This window comes from Dendrobates tinctorius, unplaced genomic scaffold (genome assembly GCF_039654945.1).
Source record: "Dendrobates tinctorius isolate UK_male_01 unplaced genomic scaffold, ASM3965494v1 ptg000158l, whole genome shotgun sequence".
In the NCBI taxonomy this organism is placed as follows: Eukaryota; Metazoa; Chordata; class Amphibia; order Anura; family Dendrobatidae; genus Dendrobates; species Dendrobates tinctorius.
The window spans coordinates 42,267,744-42,283,800 of NW_027361825.1; the positions used below are offsets into that span (position 1 = coordinate 42,267,744).

The 16,057-nt window shown below is 42.6% G+C and overlaps 1 protein-coding gene across 1 annotated transcript in view; it reads right to left on the reverse strand.

Annotated features, from left to right (window-relative positions):
* Positions 1-16,057, reverse strand: part of LOC141052145 (NTPase KAP family P-loop domain-containing protein 1-like) — a 33,292-nt gene that overhangs the window by 3,014 nt on the left and 14,221 nt on the right. Inside the window, exons 2-4 of the mRNA XM_073549378.1 lie at positions 9,005-9,060; positions 3,420-3,551; positions 662-2,433 (exon numbers count right to left, since the gene is read on the reverse strand). Coding sequence (XP_073405479.1) covers positions 662-2,433; positions 3,420-3,551; positions 9,005-9,017 — 1,917 coding nt within the window. The 5' untranslated portion in view covers positions 9,018-9,060. The remainder of the gene's footprint in view (positions 1-661; positions 2,434-3,419; positions 3,552-9,004; positions 9,061-16,057) is intronic.

Below are 16,057 nucleotides of genomic sequence, written 5' to 3' on the forward strand. Positions count from 1 at the left end.
CCTTAAAAAATAAATTTTGTAACTTTCCTTGAAAAAATGAAAAATTACTGCTACATTTTTAAACCTAAAAGCCTAACAAAATAAATTAGCGTTTTAAAAATGATGCTGATGTAAAGCAGAAATGTGGGAAATGTTATTTATTAATGTTTTTGTGTAGTATGACTATCTGGATTAAACGGATAATCATTCAAAATTTGAAAATTGCAATTTTTTTTTTTACATTTTTGTCAAGTTTCTGATTATTTTTTATAAATAAACACAAAACTTATCAACCTAAATTTACCATTATCATAAATTATAATGTGCCACGAAAAAACAATCTCAAAATAAATGGGATTTGTTGAAGCGTTCCAGAGTTATCACCACATAAAGTGATATTGGTCAGAATTTTAAAAATTGGCTCCGTCACTAAGGGGTTAAAGAGGAAATCCTTTTAATGATAGTTTGCATTGAAGCAGGTAAAAAAAAAAGTCAGCACCTCTCACTAGGACATGGAATACCTGACCAGCTCACTAAGCTTTTTTGAGGTTTGAATGGGAGGAGGAGTTCCCATGAAATATATTCAAGATTTCACTTGTAAAACAGCCATATTTTTTTGCAATCCCGTACAATTCCCTTTAAAATAAAATGATAGGTACCAGACACAAAACTCCACACTTACCTCTTTGCAAACTTCTTCCACACTCATGTTCAGCAATGACAACATAGTCACTCGGTTGCTTTTCTTTAATTCCCACATATTATTACTGCCTCTTAAAAGCTCCATTTGTCTTTTAATGGAAACATCTAAATTCACAGTGAACGGCACAAAAAAATTGGCATCTTTCACAGTAAAGCTCTCATACAAGAGGTTGTGGAAGATCTCAGGATCTCCATCCAACTCCAGTAGTCGATTGAGACTAGCCTTCATAGCATCCAACTCTTCCAAAGACTTCTCAAAAACATCCCAAAGGAAAGTTCTGGAGTATGAAGCATATTCACCGTTGGGTTCTTGCTCATCCAGGCATCTCCTCTGTTGCTCATCCTCAATGCACTGCAATATCCAGCTGAGACGACACGGCCATTGAGTAGCCAGGAGCACCCATTCGGTCACTTTTCGTGGTTGTATTTGGCTTTTTGGAACCTCCCTGATCATCAGTCTGATGGTTATGGTGATAGTATTTACAATCCTTCTGATATGTACAACGTTGTCAGTGATATAGTCCCTCATGCTCTCGTCAAAAAGATAATCGAAGGCTTCATCTATTAGATTTTTTGTCGTTGGCCCTTTTTCTTGGAAACAGCTGTTGTGCTCATCATTTAAGGTTCTCACTGTCAGTGGGTCGTCACTGGTGTTATGGTCGGTGTTGGGGACAGTTTGTTTGTATAACAGGAAGTCTTTCTCGTTTGAAGCCTCGTTCTCCAACGTGTTACCTTCTTCAGTGTCTCTCACCAACTCGCCTTTGCCGTCAACAATATTTTTCAGTATGGATAATTTAGTGTCACAGTCCATTCTCGGGATGCAAAAAGGTAACGTGATTATTCGATTTAAGATCTGATAGCCGTTGTTGGCCATTCCTTTTAAGACCTGAGAGCTTTCGACACAATCAATGATGATGTGAGGATCCACGGCCAAAATGGAAATAAATGGGGCATTTGGATCAGACAGAAGGATATTCATGGCATTTAGGACCCCTATCACTTTGTCTGGCATGCATCTGTCCAAATTGGTGATCTCAAGTACAACTTTGATTTTTTGTCTTTGGAAGATTTCCATGAGTTGAAGGTAACGGGTGATGATTTTGACCTCCCTTTTCACATCGCTCATGAAACCCAACTGGGAGCTCATATCGGTTCGATTCATTTTTTGTTCCACTTTACCTTTCTGAGTCACAACGGCATTTCTGATCACCACAATCGCTACTCTGATAGCTCCTGCCGCCGAAAGGCCAACCACGGTTGCCCCAACACCTTCAGCGGCAGCCAACATATCTCCGGCGGGATCACCAAATGGAAACCCAAATACCAGGATCAGGACACCCACTGCGATTCCAATGAAGATCACCAGCAAAGTGGCAACCCAAAGCGGGATACAGAGGAACTTCTTACTAACCCATTCCTGCTTGAATGGACCTTCTATAATTTTGGTTTTCCTGCCTACCGCTCGGTAGATACTAATAGGTGCCAGGCCAAAGCAGTTTTCGATACCATCACAGAGCGTGGTAATCAGCCCGGCCCAGAGTTGGTCACTGCCAGCAAATTCCCATGCACTAAAGCGGATAAAGCAGTAATGTATATTCTCTCGATGCTTGTGTTTTTCTGTGATCACCGGATGGTAAAATATCATAAGAAAGATGAGTTTGATGAGATCTTTTCCTTTGCATTTTCTTGTCCGTTGTCCAGTCCTCTCCACTTCTTCCTTCTCTTTCTTCCATGCTTCTAGGCACAAGTATGCTGCAATCACAGTGGAAAATTCATGTCTACATTTATAGGAAATTTTTATTAACCCGTAACCTCTTTTAGCTGTAAAATCTAGTGTAAAATATGTCACTAGTAGTACATTATTTCCCAGGTCAATATGATCACAGTGAAATCAAACTTTTTATATTTATATATTTATTAATTTTTGGGGGGTGTATATGACATTTTAATCGCTTTCCATTGAATTTTTTTTTATAGAAGAAAAGCAATTCTGGCATTATTTTTTTCTTCTCATAATTGTGTTTACTATTTGAGTTACTTACTTTTTTATTTTGAAAAATTAACATTTACAAACTTTTAATGGACTTTTTAAATAGGCTTTTTTAACGTTTTAATCTCTTTATTACACTTTTTATTAATAAAGAACAAATTATTATCCGTAGATGAATCTGAAGACCACTTTGGTCATGAAGGGACCTTTTAGAGACTTTTTTTTTTTTTTAAATGTATTGTTTATTATTATTTTTTTTTATTATTATTAATTTTTTAATAAAACTAGTTTATTTTAGAAATGTGACAATTTCAGAAGGGTTTGATCTTCATCAAGCATTTAGATTACAAGGGTTCGCTGACGCCTCTGTTCTTACGCCCCGTTCTGACATCAGGTGTGGAGAGCTGCTGCAGTATTAGGGCAGGACAGTTGCCGAGGAAACAAGATGGTTGCCGTGGAAATTGCCCCGCCCACATATAGCAGCAGCTCTCCACACCTGATGTTAGAGCTGGAGGAGGATGGAGGCGCCAGATAGCCCCCCTATCATACAAATCATAATGATATATTCTAGAAGATGTGTATTAGACATCTAGAGGAGGTCTGCAGCTTTATGGTGGTCCAGAATCTGTCTTATTGTCAGAATTTAGCGCCGTGGTTGTACGTTGAAATGACTTCTTCCATTATTGTGTCCTGAGATGACAACTTTATGGCAAATTGATAGGAATCGGACTTATAGCCATTTACTCACATTGGACTTTGTTGAGAAGGAAATCTTTGCGTCTTCCCCACGGAGCATAAAACCCGACCGTCACAGGGGATACAACGTAATACAAAGCTTTCGCCAGCGAGTAACAGTAGACGTCATCTTTTGTCTCAAAGCCTTAGGGATGAAAGCAAGAAAGACTATCATTTAGTGCCATGTAAGAGAGCCCACCCAGACAATACGAGCCCATGATACGGCGGTGTGCATGAGGCCTTAGTGTTAGATGCCATGAGTCCAGGTCTGAGGATACCGATGTTGTTTCTACAGTAAATATCCACAAGACAATCCTCTGATAACAGCCGTTCAAGTGATCTGTAGTAATACATGCCTGAAGGTGTAGTAATACATGCAAGATGGCCATACTTAAAGGGAATCTGTCACCAGGTTTTTGCTATCCTTTCGGAGAGTAGGGGCAGAGACCCTGATTCCAGCAATGTGTCACTTAATGGACTGCTTGCTGCGGTTTTGATAAAATTGCAGTTTTCTCTGCTGCAGATCTGTGACAACTCCTGGCGTGGACCCTCTGGGTCGTGATACCAACCCACCCAGGGCAAGCGGACCTAGTGAGGATCACCCCATATACAGGGAGTGTCAGGGGCAGACCCAGGGGGGCAAAGTACCACGACTGCTGGAACCAAGTGGCCGGCTCACAGAAGACACGAGTGAGTGTGTCTAGCAAGGTACAACAGGGAACGCGCAGAATGCAAGAGCGTGCAAAGCATGGATGCACGCAGGGTATAGGATAGTACAGGGTGTGTGCACAGAAGTACGGAGGGTTGAGGACAGTACAGGGCGTGAACATGGGGGTACGCTGGGCACTGGGTAGTGCAAGGCACGTACACGGGAGCACGTATTGCATGCAGTGATAAGCACGCCCGGGTATGGAGCAAAGCAGGGCGCGTGCAGGATGGCACGCCTGAGTACAAGGCTAGACAAGGCACATGCTGGGAAGCACGCCTGGGTGAAAGGCAAGGCAGAGGGTGTGCTAAGAAGCATGACAGGACACAAGGCAGGAGCAGAGCGTGTACTAAGAAGCACGCCAGAGCACAGGGCAGGAGCAGAGCGTGTGCTAAGAAGCACGGCAAGAGCAGAGCGTGTGCTAAGGAGCACGACATGGGCACAGTACAGGAGCAGAGCACATGCTAGGAAGCATGACGGAGCACAGTACAGGAGCAGAGCATGAGCTAAGCACGGCGGAGCACAGGGCAAGGGACCTGAATACAGAGCGCAGACAAGCAGGGATATAGGGCATGAGCACTGGGACTTCCGGGTCAGGTACTCCAGGACCATAAAGATGGCGTGGCTGCAGTCAGGGCAGAGAGGAGAGAGCATGCGCGCTTAGCAACACAGTGCAGCCATAGGATCAAGTGCGAGAGGTACGCATGCGCACCAGACGGGATCCCCGGTGTGGCCACGGCATCAGAAGTAGTGATGTCGAGCGCAGAGTCCCGGCTCAGGGTGAGAGCGGCATAACAAGATCTAGCAGTTCTCTGGATGCTGAGCTCTGTATAACCACGCCCACAATACCGATTCTGTGTACACTGTGCAGAGACAGAAAGCTGCCAATCAGTGGTGGGGGTGTGTTGACTACCTTGCAGCAGGTTTACTGGTCCTCAAGTAATAATCTTCTGCTGATAAAACCATCTTTCTATCAAAACTACAGGAAGCTTCCCAGCAAGTGACACATTGCTGGGATCAGGGACTCTGCCCCTACATTATACTTCTCTCAGCAAAACTCTGGTAACAGATTCCCTTTTACGGCTTCCCACAATGCCTCGTTGAGGAGGTTCCATGAACTGAGATCCTCCTGCCAAGCCACGGTGCATCATCCACAAGGTGGGGTGCATCACACTCTTCTGACAGCAGGGGGCGCCACATTTGTAAAAATGTAGCTGGCCCTGTAGAATGCCTGCCGCTTTGGTAGTCAGATCAGGTAAAGGAACAATGGCATCACAGTCATATGAAGTGAATGGGTCCTCAAAACAGCCACAGCATGGAGACTGGAGTCACTGCAGAGGAGATAAGAGACTGAGAACTCTGCTCATAAACTCCCTCTGATCTCCTCTACGTTGGGCAATTACCCTGTCATTTCTTCTAGAATAAATATGAATAAATTGACAACTGGGTGTTACCAGTTAGAGCTGTGTCCCTATATACACTAAGGCCAGGGTCACATGACCATATATTTTCTCATCCGAGAGAATCGGGTCAATTATGCTAATAACACTCTGATCAAACTCTGATCAGAGTGTCAGCGTCGTGTGATCCGATTCTCTTATATGACATAGTCAGAGCAACCTGTGAGGAGAAGATGGAGAGAAAAAATTCTCCATCCTCTCCATTCTGTCAGTGCGCAGGAATATTTCTCAGATGCCATCCAAGTGCAGTCCTATTTTTTTCACAGGCTCATTGACTTGCATGGCAAAGTGCAATCCGAATTTTGGATCAAATTCGGACATACTGCGATTTTATCCTCATAACGGTTCGGTCTGAGGATAAAATCGGACTTGAGCACAGCCCCATACACTAACATTTGCCCACCATTTTGTTGGATCGCGCTTAGGATGGGTTCACACTTGCGTTGGGCTGGTCTCCGCATGGCTGCGTACGTCCTCCCTTAAGCTCCGCCTACTTCCGCAGGCGTCCTGCGTACCTATCTTTAACATTGGGTACGCAGGGACATGCGTTGTATGCGGAACGCAACGCACGGGAACGCAACGCGGTCGGCGGGCACGTCAAAACGCCGCATGCGGACGCATCCGCATACAACGCATGTCCCTGCGTACCCAATGTTAAAGATAGGTACGAAGGATGCATGCAGAAGTAGTCAGAGCTTAGGTGGAGCTAAAGGGAGGACATACGCAGACCAGCCAAATGCAAGTGTGAACCCGGTCTTAGACCAATAATAAGGTGGTGCGAGCCCTAACACTACCAAATCAGTGCTGGCAGTACATGGACACATCCTCATTAAAATAAGAACAGTAACATAACATCCATTTGTCAAATTGAAGATGCAAATCCCAAAAAGAACTAAAAAATAAAAGTAAAAAAATAATGTTCTTAAAAATAAAAGAATATGAAAGTTTAAATGAATCACCGTCCATTTCCCGGCTTCAAAAATAAAGAATAAAAAAAAAACATACAGTGGGGAAAAAAAGTATTTAGTCAGCCACCAGTTGTGCAAGTTCTCCCACTTAAAAAGATGAGAGGTCTGTAATTGACATCATAGATAGACCACAACTATGAGAGTCAAAATGAGAAAACAAATCCAGAAAATCACCTTGTCTGATTTGGAAAGATTTATTTTTCAAATTATGGTGGAAAATAAGTATTTGGTCATTAACAAAAGTTCATCTCAATATTTTGTTATATATCCTTGGTTGGCAATAACAGAGGTCAAACATTTTCTGTAAGTCTTCACAAGGTTGGCACACAGTGTTGGTGGTATGTTGGCCCATTCCTCCATGCAGATCTCCTCTAGAGCAGTGATGTTTTGGGCCTGTCGCTGGGCAACATGGACTTTCAAATCCCTCCAAAGGTTTTCTATGGGGTTGAGATCTGGAGACTGGCTAGGCCCCTCCAGGACCAGGACCTTCATATGCTTCTTACAAAGCCACTCCTTTGTTGCCCTGTCGGTGTGCTTGGGATCATTATCATGCTGAACGACCCATCCATGTTTCATCTTCAATGCCATTGCTGATGGAAGGAGCTTTGCACTCAAAATCTCATGATACATAGCCCCATTCCTTCTTTCATGTATACGGTTCAGTCGTCCTGGTCTCTTTGAAGAGAAACAACCCCAAAGCATGATGTTGCCACCCCCATTCTTCACAGTAGGTATGGTGTTCTATGGATGCAACTCAGCATTCTGTTTCCTCCAAACACGACAAGTTTTGTTTCTACCAAACAGTTCTACTTTGGTTTCATCAGACCACATGACATTCTTCCAAAACTCTCTTCTGGATAATCCAAATACTCTCTAGCAAACTTCAAATGGGCCCGGACATGTACTGGCTTAAGCAGGGGGATAGGTCTGGCACTGCAGGATCTGAGTCCCTGGCGGCGTAGTGTGTTTCTGATGGTAGCCTTTGTTACGGTGGTCCCAGCTCTATGCAGGTCATTCACTAGGTCCCCCCATGTGGTTCTGGGATTTTTGCTCACTGTTCTTGTGATGATTTTAACCCCACGGGGTGAGATCTTGCATGGACCCCCAGATCGATGGAGATTATCAGTGGTCTTGTATGTCTTCCATTTTCTTATTATTGCTCCCACAATTGATTTCATCACACCAAGTTTCTTGACTATTGCAGATTCATTCTTCCCAGCCTGGTGCAGGGCTACAATTTTGTTTCTGGTGTCCTTTAACAGCTCTTTGGTCTTCACCATAGTGGAGTTTGGAGTCAGACTGTTTGAGGGTGTGCACAGGTGTCTTTTATACTGATAACAAGTTCAAACAGGTGCCATTACTACAGGTAATGAGTGGAGGAAAGAGGAGCCTCTTAAAGAAGAAGTTACAGGTCTGTGAGAGCCAGAAATCTTGCATGTTTTTAGGTGAACAAATACTTATTTTCCACCATAATTTGCAAAATAAATCTCGCCAAATCAGACAAGGTGATTTTCTGGATTTGTTTTCTCATTTTGACTCTCATAGTTGTGGTCTACCTATGATGTCAATTACAGGCCTTTCATCTTTTTTAAGTGGGAGAACTTGCACAATTGGTGGCTGACTAAATACTTTCTTTCCCCACTGTAATTAATATTTCCATATCTGTAAAAGTCCAAGCTATGAAAATATTAAATTAATCCATACTGTACACGCCGAGGTAATAAAAATCGAAATCCCAGAATTAATTTATTTCCATCACTGCACCTACACCTCAAAAAAGTGATCAAAACATCATATTGCATGGGAGTGTGGTATTAATACTTACATCATCTTGCCACGTCACAAATAAACCCTCATACTTGTTAATCAACAGGAAAACTAAAAAGTTATAGAACTCGGAAAACAACGACACTAATTTTTTTTTTTGTTGACCTGTAGAATTATAATGACTGCAGTAAAAAAACGAAAAGCAAGGCGGAATTGTGGGGTTTTTTATCACCATTTCACATCACTTGGAATTTTTTTTTTCTGTTTTTTATTTAGTACATGACATGATGAAGTGAATGATGTCATTCAAAACTACAAATTGTCCTTTAAAAATATAAACCCTCGTACAGCTACATCCGCTAAAAAAGTTATGGCTGTTGGAAGAAGAAGGGAAGGAAATAATGAAAGTGTCAAGAGAAAAAAGTTCCCATTAGGAAGGGGTTAAAGAATGTTCGAAATTCAAACGGCATTATCCATGGATTCGTAGGGAAGACTGGGTGTGTTCTTTTTGCTTACTATATATGTAATGATTGAAGAAGTGCAGATAAGCGGAGGGGCAATATACAGCCAATAAGATAACTCGGATTTAATGGCTGCAGAATATTAACACTGTGTAGGAATTAGTAAGATTGGTGTGGGCGAATATTGGCCAGTGGGGGATATCAGAATAATGATAAGGGATGAAACGTCTCCTTACCAGGACACACCATGTCATCACTTTATAATGGCCGACTTCTCCGGAGATCCTTACACCTGCGGAAAATAGAGGAAATACTTCAGAACGTGAACTCTCGGGCACATTAGGACCAAAGTCCTCAGCAGCCAGATATGTAATCCCCTGTGTGCTCCTCCCTTCTATCATTCTTACTTATCTTAGATAATGATACATATAGGTGTAATATATACAGCTCTGGCAAAAATTAAGAGACCACTGCAAAAGTTTCAGTTTGTCTGGTTTTTCTCTTTATAGGTATATTTTTGAGTAAAATGTAAATTGCTCTTTTATTCTATAAACTACTAACAACATGTCTCCGAATTTCCAAGCACTAAATTTTCTATTTTCAGAAAATGAGAAATGGTCAAAATAACAAAAAAAAATGCAGTGCTTGCAGTCCTCAAATAATGCTAAGAAAACAAGTTCATAATCATTTAGAAACAACAATACTAATGTTTTAACTCAGGAAGAATTCAGAAATCAATGTTTTGTGGAATAGTGTAGTAAGAGTTATTTTTAATGGTTTCAAGACTCCAATTAATTATAATACTAATTATTGATCAATCAGTTATATATATATATATATATATATATATATATATATATACACACATACATACACACACATACATACATACAGTGTATATATATATATCTCATTACTTCCATGGAGTTCGCAGAAGGTCATTGAAGTGTAAATATCCGAACAGATGACCCACCTAACAAAAGAATGTAACTGACCAGTGATTTGTTACTAGTAAAGGTCATTTGTTGTCAGTGACTGACCAGTTTAACCCCTTAGCGACAGAGCCAGTTTGCAGCTTAATGACCAGGCCAATTTTCACAATTGTGACCACTGTCCATTTATGAGGTTATAACTCTGGAACGCTTCCATGGATCCCGCTGATTCTGAGGTTGTTTTTTCGTGACATATTGTACTTCATGTTAGTGGTAAAATTTCTTCGATAAGTCTTGTGTTTATTTATGAAAAAAACGGAAATATGTCGAAAATTTTGCAATTTTAAAACTTTACATTTTTATGCCCTTAAATCAGAGAGATGTGTCACACAAATTTCTTAATAAATAACATATCCCACATGTCTACTTTACATCAGCACAATTTTGGAAGCAAAATTTTTTCTTGTTAGGAAGTTAAAAGGGTTAAAAGTTGACCAGCGATTTCTCATTTTTACAACAAAATTTACAAAACCATTTTTTTTTAGGGACCACATCATATTTAAAGTCATTTTGAGGGGTGTATATGATAGAAAATACCCAAAAGTGGCACCATTCTAAAAACTAGACCCCTCAAGGTGCTCAAAACCACATTCAAGAAGTTTATTAACCCTTTAAGTGCTTCACAGGAACTAAAGCAATGTGGAAGGAAAAAATTAACATTTACATTTTTTTGGAAAAAAATTAAATTCAGAACCAATTTTTTTTATTTTCACAAGTGTTAAAAGAGAAAATCAACCACAAAATTTGTTGTACAATTTCTCCTGAATACGCCGATACCCCATATGTGGGGGTAAACCACTTTTTCTGCACACGGCAGAACTCGCAAGGGATGGAGCGTCGTTTGACTTTTTCAACGCAGAATTGGCTAGAATTGAGATCGGATGCCATGTTGCGTTCGGAGAGCCCTTAATGTGCCTAAACAGTGGAAACCTCCAACAAGTGACCCCATTTTGGAAACTAGACCCATTAAGGAACTTATCTAGATGTGTGGTGAGCACTTTGAACCTTCAAGTGCTTCACAGAAGTTTATAACGTAGAGCCATGAAAATAAGAAATCCATTTTTTTCCCACAAAAATTATCTTTTCGCCCCCAAATTTTTATTTTTACAAGGGTTACAGGAGAAATCATACCCCCACAGTTGTTGTGCGATTAGTCCTGAGTATGCCGATACCCCATATGTGGGGGGAACCACTGTTTGGGCGCATGGGAGAGCTCGGAAGGGAAGGAGTGCCATTTTGGAATGCAGACTTTGATGGAATGGTCTGCGGGCATCATGTTGCGTTTGCAGAGCCCCTGGTGGGCCTAAACAGTGACCCCATTTTGGAAATTAGACCCCCTAAGGAACTTATCTAGATGTGTGGTGAGCACTTTTAACCCCCAAGCACTTCACAGAAGTTTATAAACGCAGAGCCGTGAAAATGAAAAGTCTTTTATATTTCCACAAAAGTGATTTTTAGACCCCAATTTTTAGACCCCCAAAGTTGGTAAATAGTGGAAACCCCTCAATTCTTGCTCCAACCCTAACCCCAACACACCCCTAACCCTAATCCCAACCCTAACCCTAATTCCAACCATAATTCCTAATCCTAATTCTAACCCTATTCCTAGTTCGCCCTAACTCTAATTCTAACCCTAGCACTAATCCGAGCCCTAACCCTAGCCCAACCCTCACCTAGCCAAACCCTAACCCTAAGCCTAACCCTAGCCCAACCCTAACCCTAACCCTAATGGAAAACTGAAAAAAAAAAATATTTTCTTTATTTCATTATATTTGCCTATATAAGGGGGTGATAAACAGGGGGGTTATGTACTATCTTTTTTATTTTGATCACTATGATCGTTTATCATAGTGATCAAAATAATGAATGGAATCTGCCATCTGGAGCCGGCAGATTCCCGGTGGCCGCACTGCGCATGCGCCCGCCATTTTCAAGATGGTGGCGCCCATCGGAGGACGCCGGCGGGACGCGGGACCACCGGGAGGGAAGTGAGGACCACGGAAAGGTACCAGGGAGCGATTGGGGGGATCGGGGACCCTATTTCTCTCTCCTCTGATGTGAGATCACATCAGAGGAAAGAGAAATTTAATGCATAATCACGTTGGGTTTTTTTTGCGGTCGCTGTTATAGGGTTAATAACGGCGATCGCAAAAGCGGGGTTGGTAAAAACCGACCGATTCATGTTCTCTGGGGTCTCGGCTACCCGTCAGCCGAAACCCCGGAGAAAATCCGACACTGGGGGGCGCTATGTACTTTCTCCACAGCGCCGTGAATTAAGGGCGCTGTGGTTTTAGTACCCTTAATTACCGCTGTTAAAAGGCGTATCGGCGGTCGTTAAGGGGTTAAGGAGGTTTCTCCCTGGCACTCCAATGAAGATCAAACGTTTTACTGAGATACATTGGATGTTTTAGGATATAAAAAGAGCACACAGGGACATACAGGACACACACAGAGATTGGAGATGTGACCTACAGAGACACAGAGTTTGATGGATTTCTGCCTTAATAATGTAATGTATGTAATGCTTGTTTTTAAATTCACATGTATTTATTGTTTATTTAATCTTATAATTTATTAAGTAAATCCAATTTAGTTTATTTAATTGTTGTGTGATCATTTTCTTATTCATTACAATCCTTTGAATCCATTACAATACAAATAGCCATGATTTTTAATCACAGCTTTCATGCATCTTGGCATGCTTTCCACCAGTCTTTCACACTGCTTTTGGGTGACCTTATGCCACTCCTGGTACATAAATTTAAGCAGTTCTTCTTTGTTTGATGGCTTGTGACTATCTTCCTCTTAATTACATTCCAGTGGTTTTTCAATGGGGTTCTGGTCAGGAGATTGGGCTGGCCATGACAGGGATTTGATGTGGTGGTCCTTCATCCACACATTGATTGACCAAGCTGTGTGGCATGGCGCATTGTCCCGCTGGAAAAAACAGTCCTCAGAGTTGGGGGACATTGCCTCAGCAGAAGGAATCAACTATTTTTCCAAGATAACCTGGTATGCAGCTTGATTCACACGTCCTTCGCAAAGATTAACCTGACCAATTCCAACCTTGCTGAAGCATCCCCAGATCATCACCGATTCTCCACCAAATTTTACAGTGGGTGCAAGACACTGTGGCTTGTATGCCACGCCAGGACTCCATCTAACCATTAGACGACAAGGTGTTGGGCAAAGCTGAAAATTAGACTCATCAGAGAAGATTACCTTACTCCAGTCCTCTATGGTCCAATCCTTATGGTCTTTGGCAAACTTCAGCCTGGCTCTCCTTTGCTTCTCATTTATGAAAGACTTTTTTCTAGCTTTACATGACTTGAGCCCTGCATCTAGGAGCCTGTTACAAACATTTCTTGCCGTGCACGTCACCCCAGATGCTATTAAGCATTCCTTTTGTAGGCCACTTGATGTCATTCTGCGGTTGCTGAGTGACATTAGAATAAGATGTCGGTCATTCCGGTCAGTGGAGAGTCGTTTTCGTCCTCTGCTGGTCTGTAGCTTTGTTGTCACCAATATCTGCTGCTTGACCTTGTTGTAATGGACTGCCGTCTTAGAAATTTTAAGGATGGACGCAACATGACGCTCACTGCATCCCTCTGCTAGTAAAGCCAGAATCGAGCCCTTCTTTTCCTCACTCAAGACTTTTCAACTCCTTTGGCATGGATAAAAGTTATTTTTTCATTCCTATTACTTTTGGGATATTACTGGCACTTGTTTTGACATCCAGCTTGTCCTATTGCAAGAGGATTGTGAACAGCACAGCAGGGTTTTTTTTATACTTTCCTCCATTAAATAAGATTTGGTTCAGGTGATCACCTAATCAGAAGCACATTAAGCAGAATGAGGTGTCCTCTGGTTGGAATTCAACTGACACTGGAATCGAATGGCTGTCAGACATGTAGAGAAGCTGATTTTTATAAAACTGTGCAGTGGTCTCAATTTTTTGCCAGCACTTTATATATATTGTTAGTTATATGTGTATGTGTGTGTGTGTATATATATATATATATATATATATATATATATATATATATATATATATATATATATATTTATATATATATATACACACACACACACATAGAGAGAGAGAGAGGTGTATGATTTGTATAGATTTATAGTAACACACCACACAAGTATCAGTGGCTTCTTATTCATGGCAGTTTTAGTAAATAATTGTGTACTCCATAAAAAATAAATAAATGAGAGATTTTTTGGATCTTTTATTACACTTCTGTTTCTTTATTAGTTCTCCTGGAAAAGTATAAAGAAATAGACAGCTAGGAATTTGCATTTCCGTTAGGTGGTCTACAATGTGTAATCAGAGCTCACATTATAAGGGCTCATCCAGATGTCCGTTTTTGTAACCATGTTTCTCATGTTTAGGACTCATACCTGTTATAGCAAATGGGGCCGTTCACTTGTCTGTGAGTTTATTGTGGATGGGGTGGACGGGACCGCGCAAATTTGCAAAGACATGTCTGATATTGATCAGAGTGTTGAATCAAAATCAGCAATGCAAATATATGGGCCCATGAAAAAAATTGTGCAGTGCTCGAAAGTAGAGAGAAACTTTTGTTTGTTTGTTTTTTTCTAAAAAAAATTATGAAACTTGGACCAAACTCTGATGGTAAATACTGACATTGTCCAAACTCTGGGGAAACTCTGCTATAAAAACACTGATGAAACTTGGACTGATTTTCTCTTGCAAGAAAAATCACTGGTGTTAATGAGCCCTGTGTACAGATAAGGGAAAATCCAGTTATCAACTTAGTTACACATTTCCAGTAAGATTAGCAAAGGAACATCTCCACTCCGTACACCTCGTACACACGCGGCTCTGCTCCGTACACACACGGCTCCGCTCCGTACACCTCGTACACACACGATTCCGCTCCGTACACCTCGTACACACACGGCTCCGCTCCGTACACCTCGTACACACGCGGCTCCGCTCCGTACACCTCGTACACACGCGGCTCTGCTCCGTACACACGCGGCTCTGCTCCGTACACACGCGGCTCTGCTCCGTACACACGCGGCTCCGCTCCGTACACCTCGTACACACACGATTCCGCTCCGTACACCTCGTACACATACGGCTCCGCTCCGTACACCTCGTACACACACGGCTCCGCTCCGTACACCTCGTACACACACGGCTCCGCTCCGTACACCTCGTACACACACGGCTCCGCTCTGTACACCTCGTACACACACGGCTCCGCTCCGTACACCTCGTACACACACGGCTCCGCTCCGTACACCTCGTACACACACGGCTCCGCTACGTACACCTCGTACACACACGACTCCGCTACGTACACCTCGTACACATACGGCTCCGCTCCGTACACCTCGTACACATGCAGCTCCGCTCCATACACCTCGTACACACGGCTCCGCTCCGTACACCCCGTACACACACAGCTCTGCTACATCCACACTGTAAACCCCTCCTGACCCCACACAAACTTCCCCTCATCCAGCACCATGACAACCAGCACAGCAGAGGCTCCTGATCATGTGACCATTGACTCCTCCCCTCCTGTGACCTCATCACAGGTCCTGTGCGCACAGCCACATTGCAGGCCGCGGTGGGTCTATCTGGGAGGGTGAGGATGGGGGGCGTGGCGGCTCAGTGCAGTGCAGGAAGAATAGACTCCCGGGCGGTCAAAAACGGGACTGTTCCGTGAGAATCGGGACAGATGGGAGAGGTCATGCTCTGACCTGCCGGGCCCGACTCCCCCCGGGCCCGGTCGCAGTGGTGACTGCTGCGACCATGGTAGTTACGCCCCTGCTCGGGGTAACCCTGGACTCTGATCTCTACTTCATCCCACATATCCAAGCCTCCTGCCAACTCCAACTCAAACATACACATTCCTTAATCAAGAATCAGCAAAAAACTCTAGTCCATGCCCTCATCATCTCATGGGCAGGGTCCGCTCTCCTCCTGTACCTGTCGGTGACTCTAGTCCATGCCCTCATGATTGCACGGGCAGGGTCCGCTCTCCTCCTGTACCCGTCGGTGTCGTGTATAGTTTGATTATTCTACTTGACTATGAGAGGATCCCTTTAACTAGAATAGGACATGAACCATACCAGTGGCCATGCACAAAGCTGACCGTTTAATGAGATGTGACAGCTGCCCCTTCACACGTTGTGCTTTGAACTATTTTTACCTTTTCTTACATCTAGCTACTCAGCTCTACTTTACATAATACACAGACTGTGGATCATACAATGCAACACCATGGAATTACCATTGGACATTTTAGTAACAAG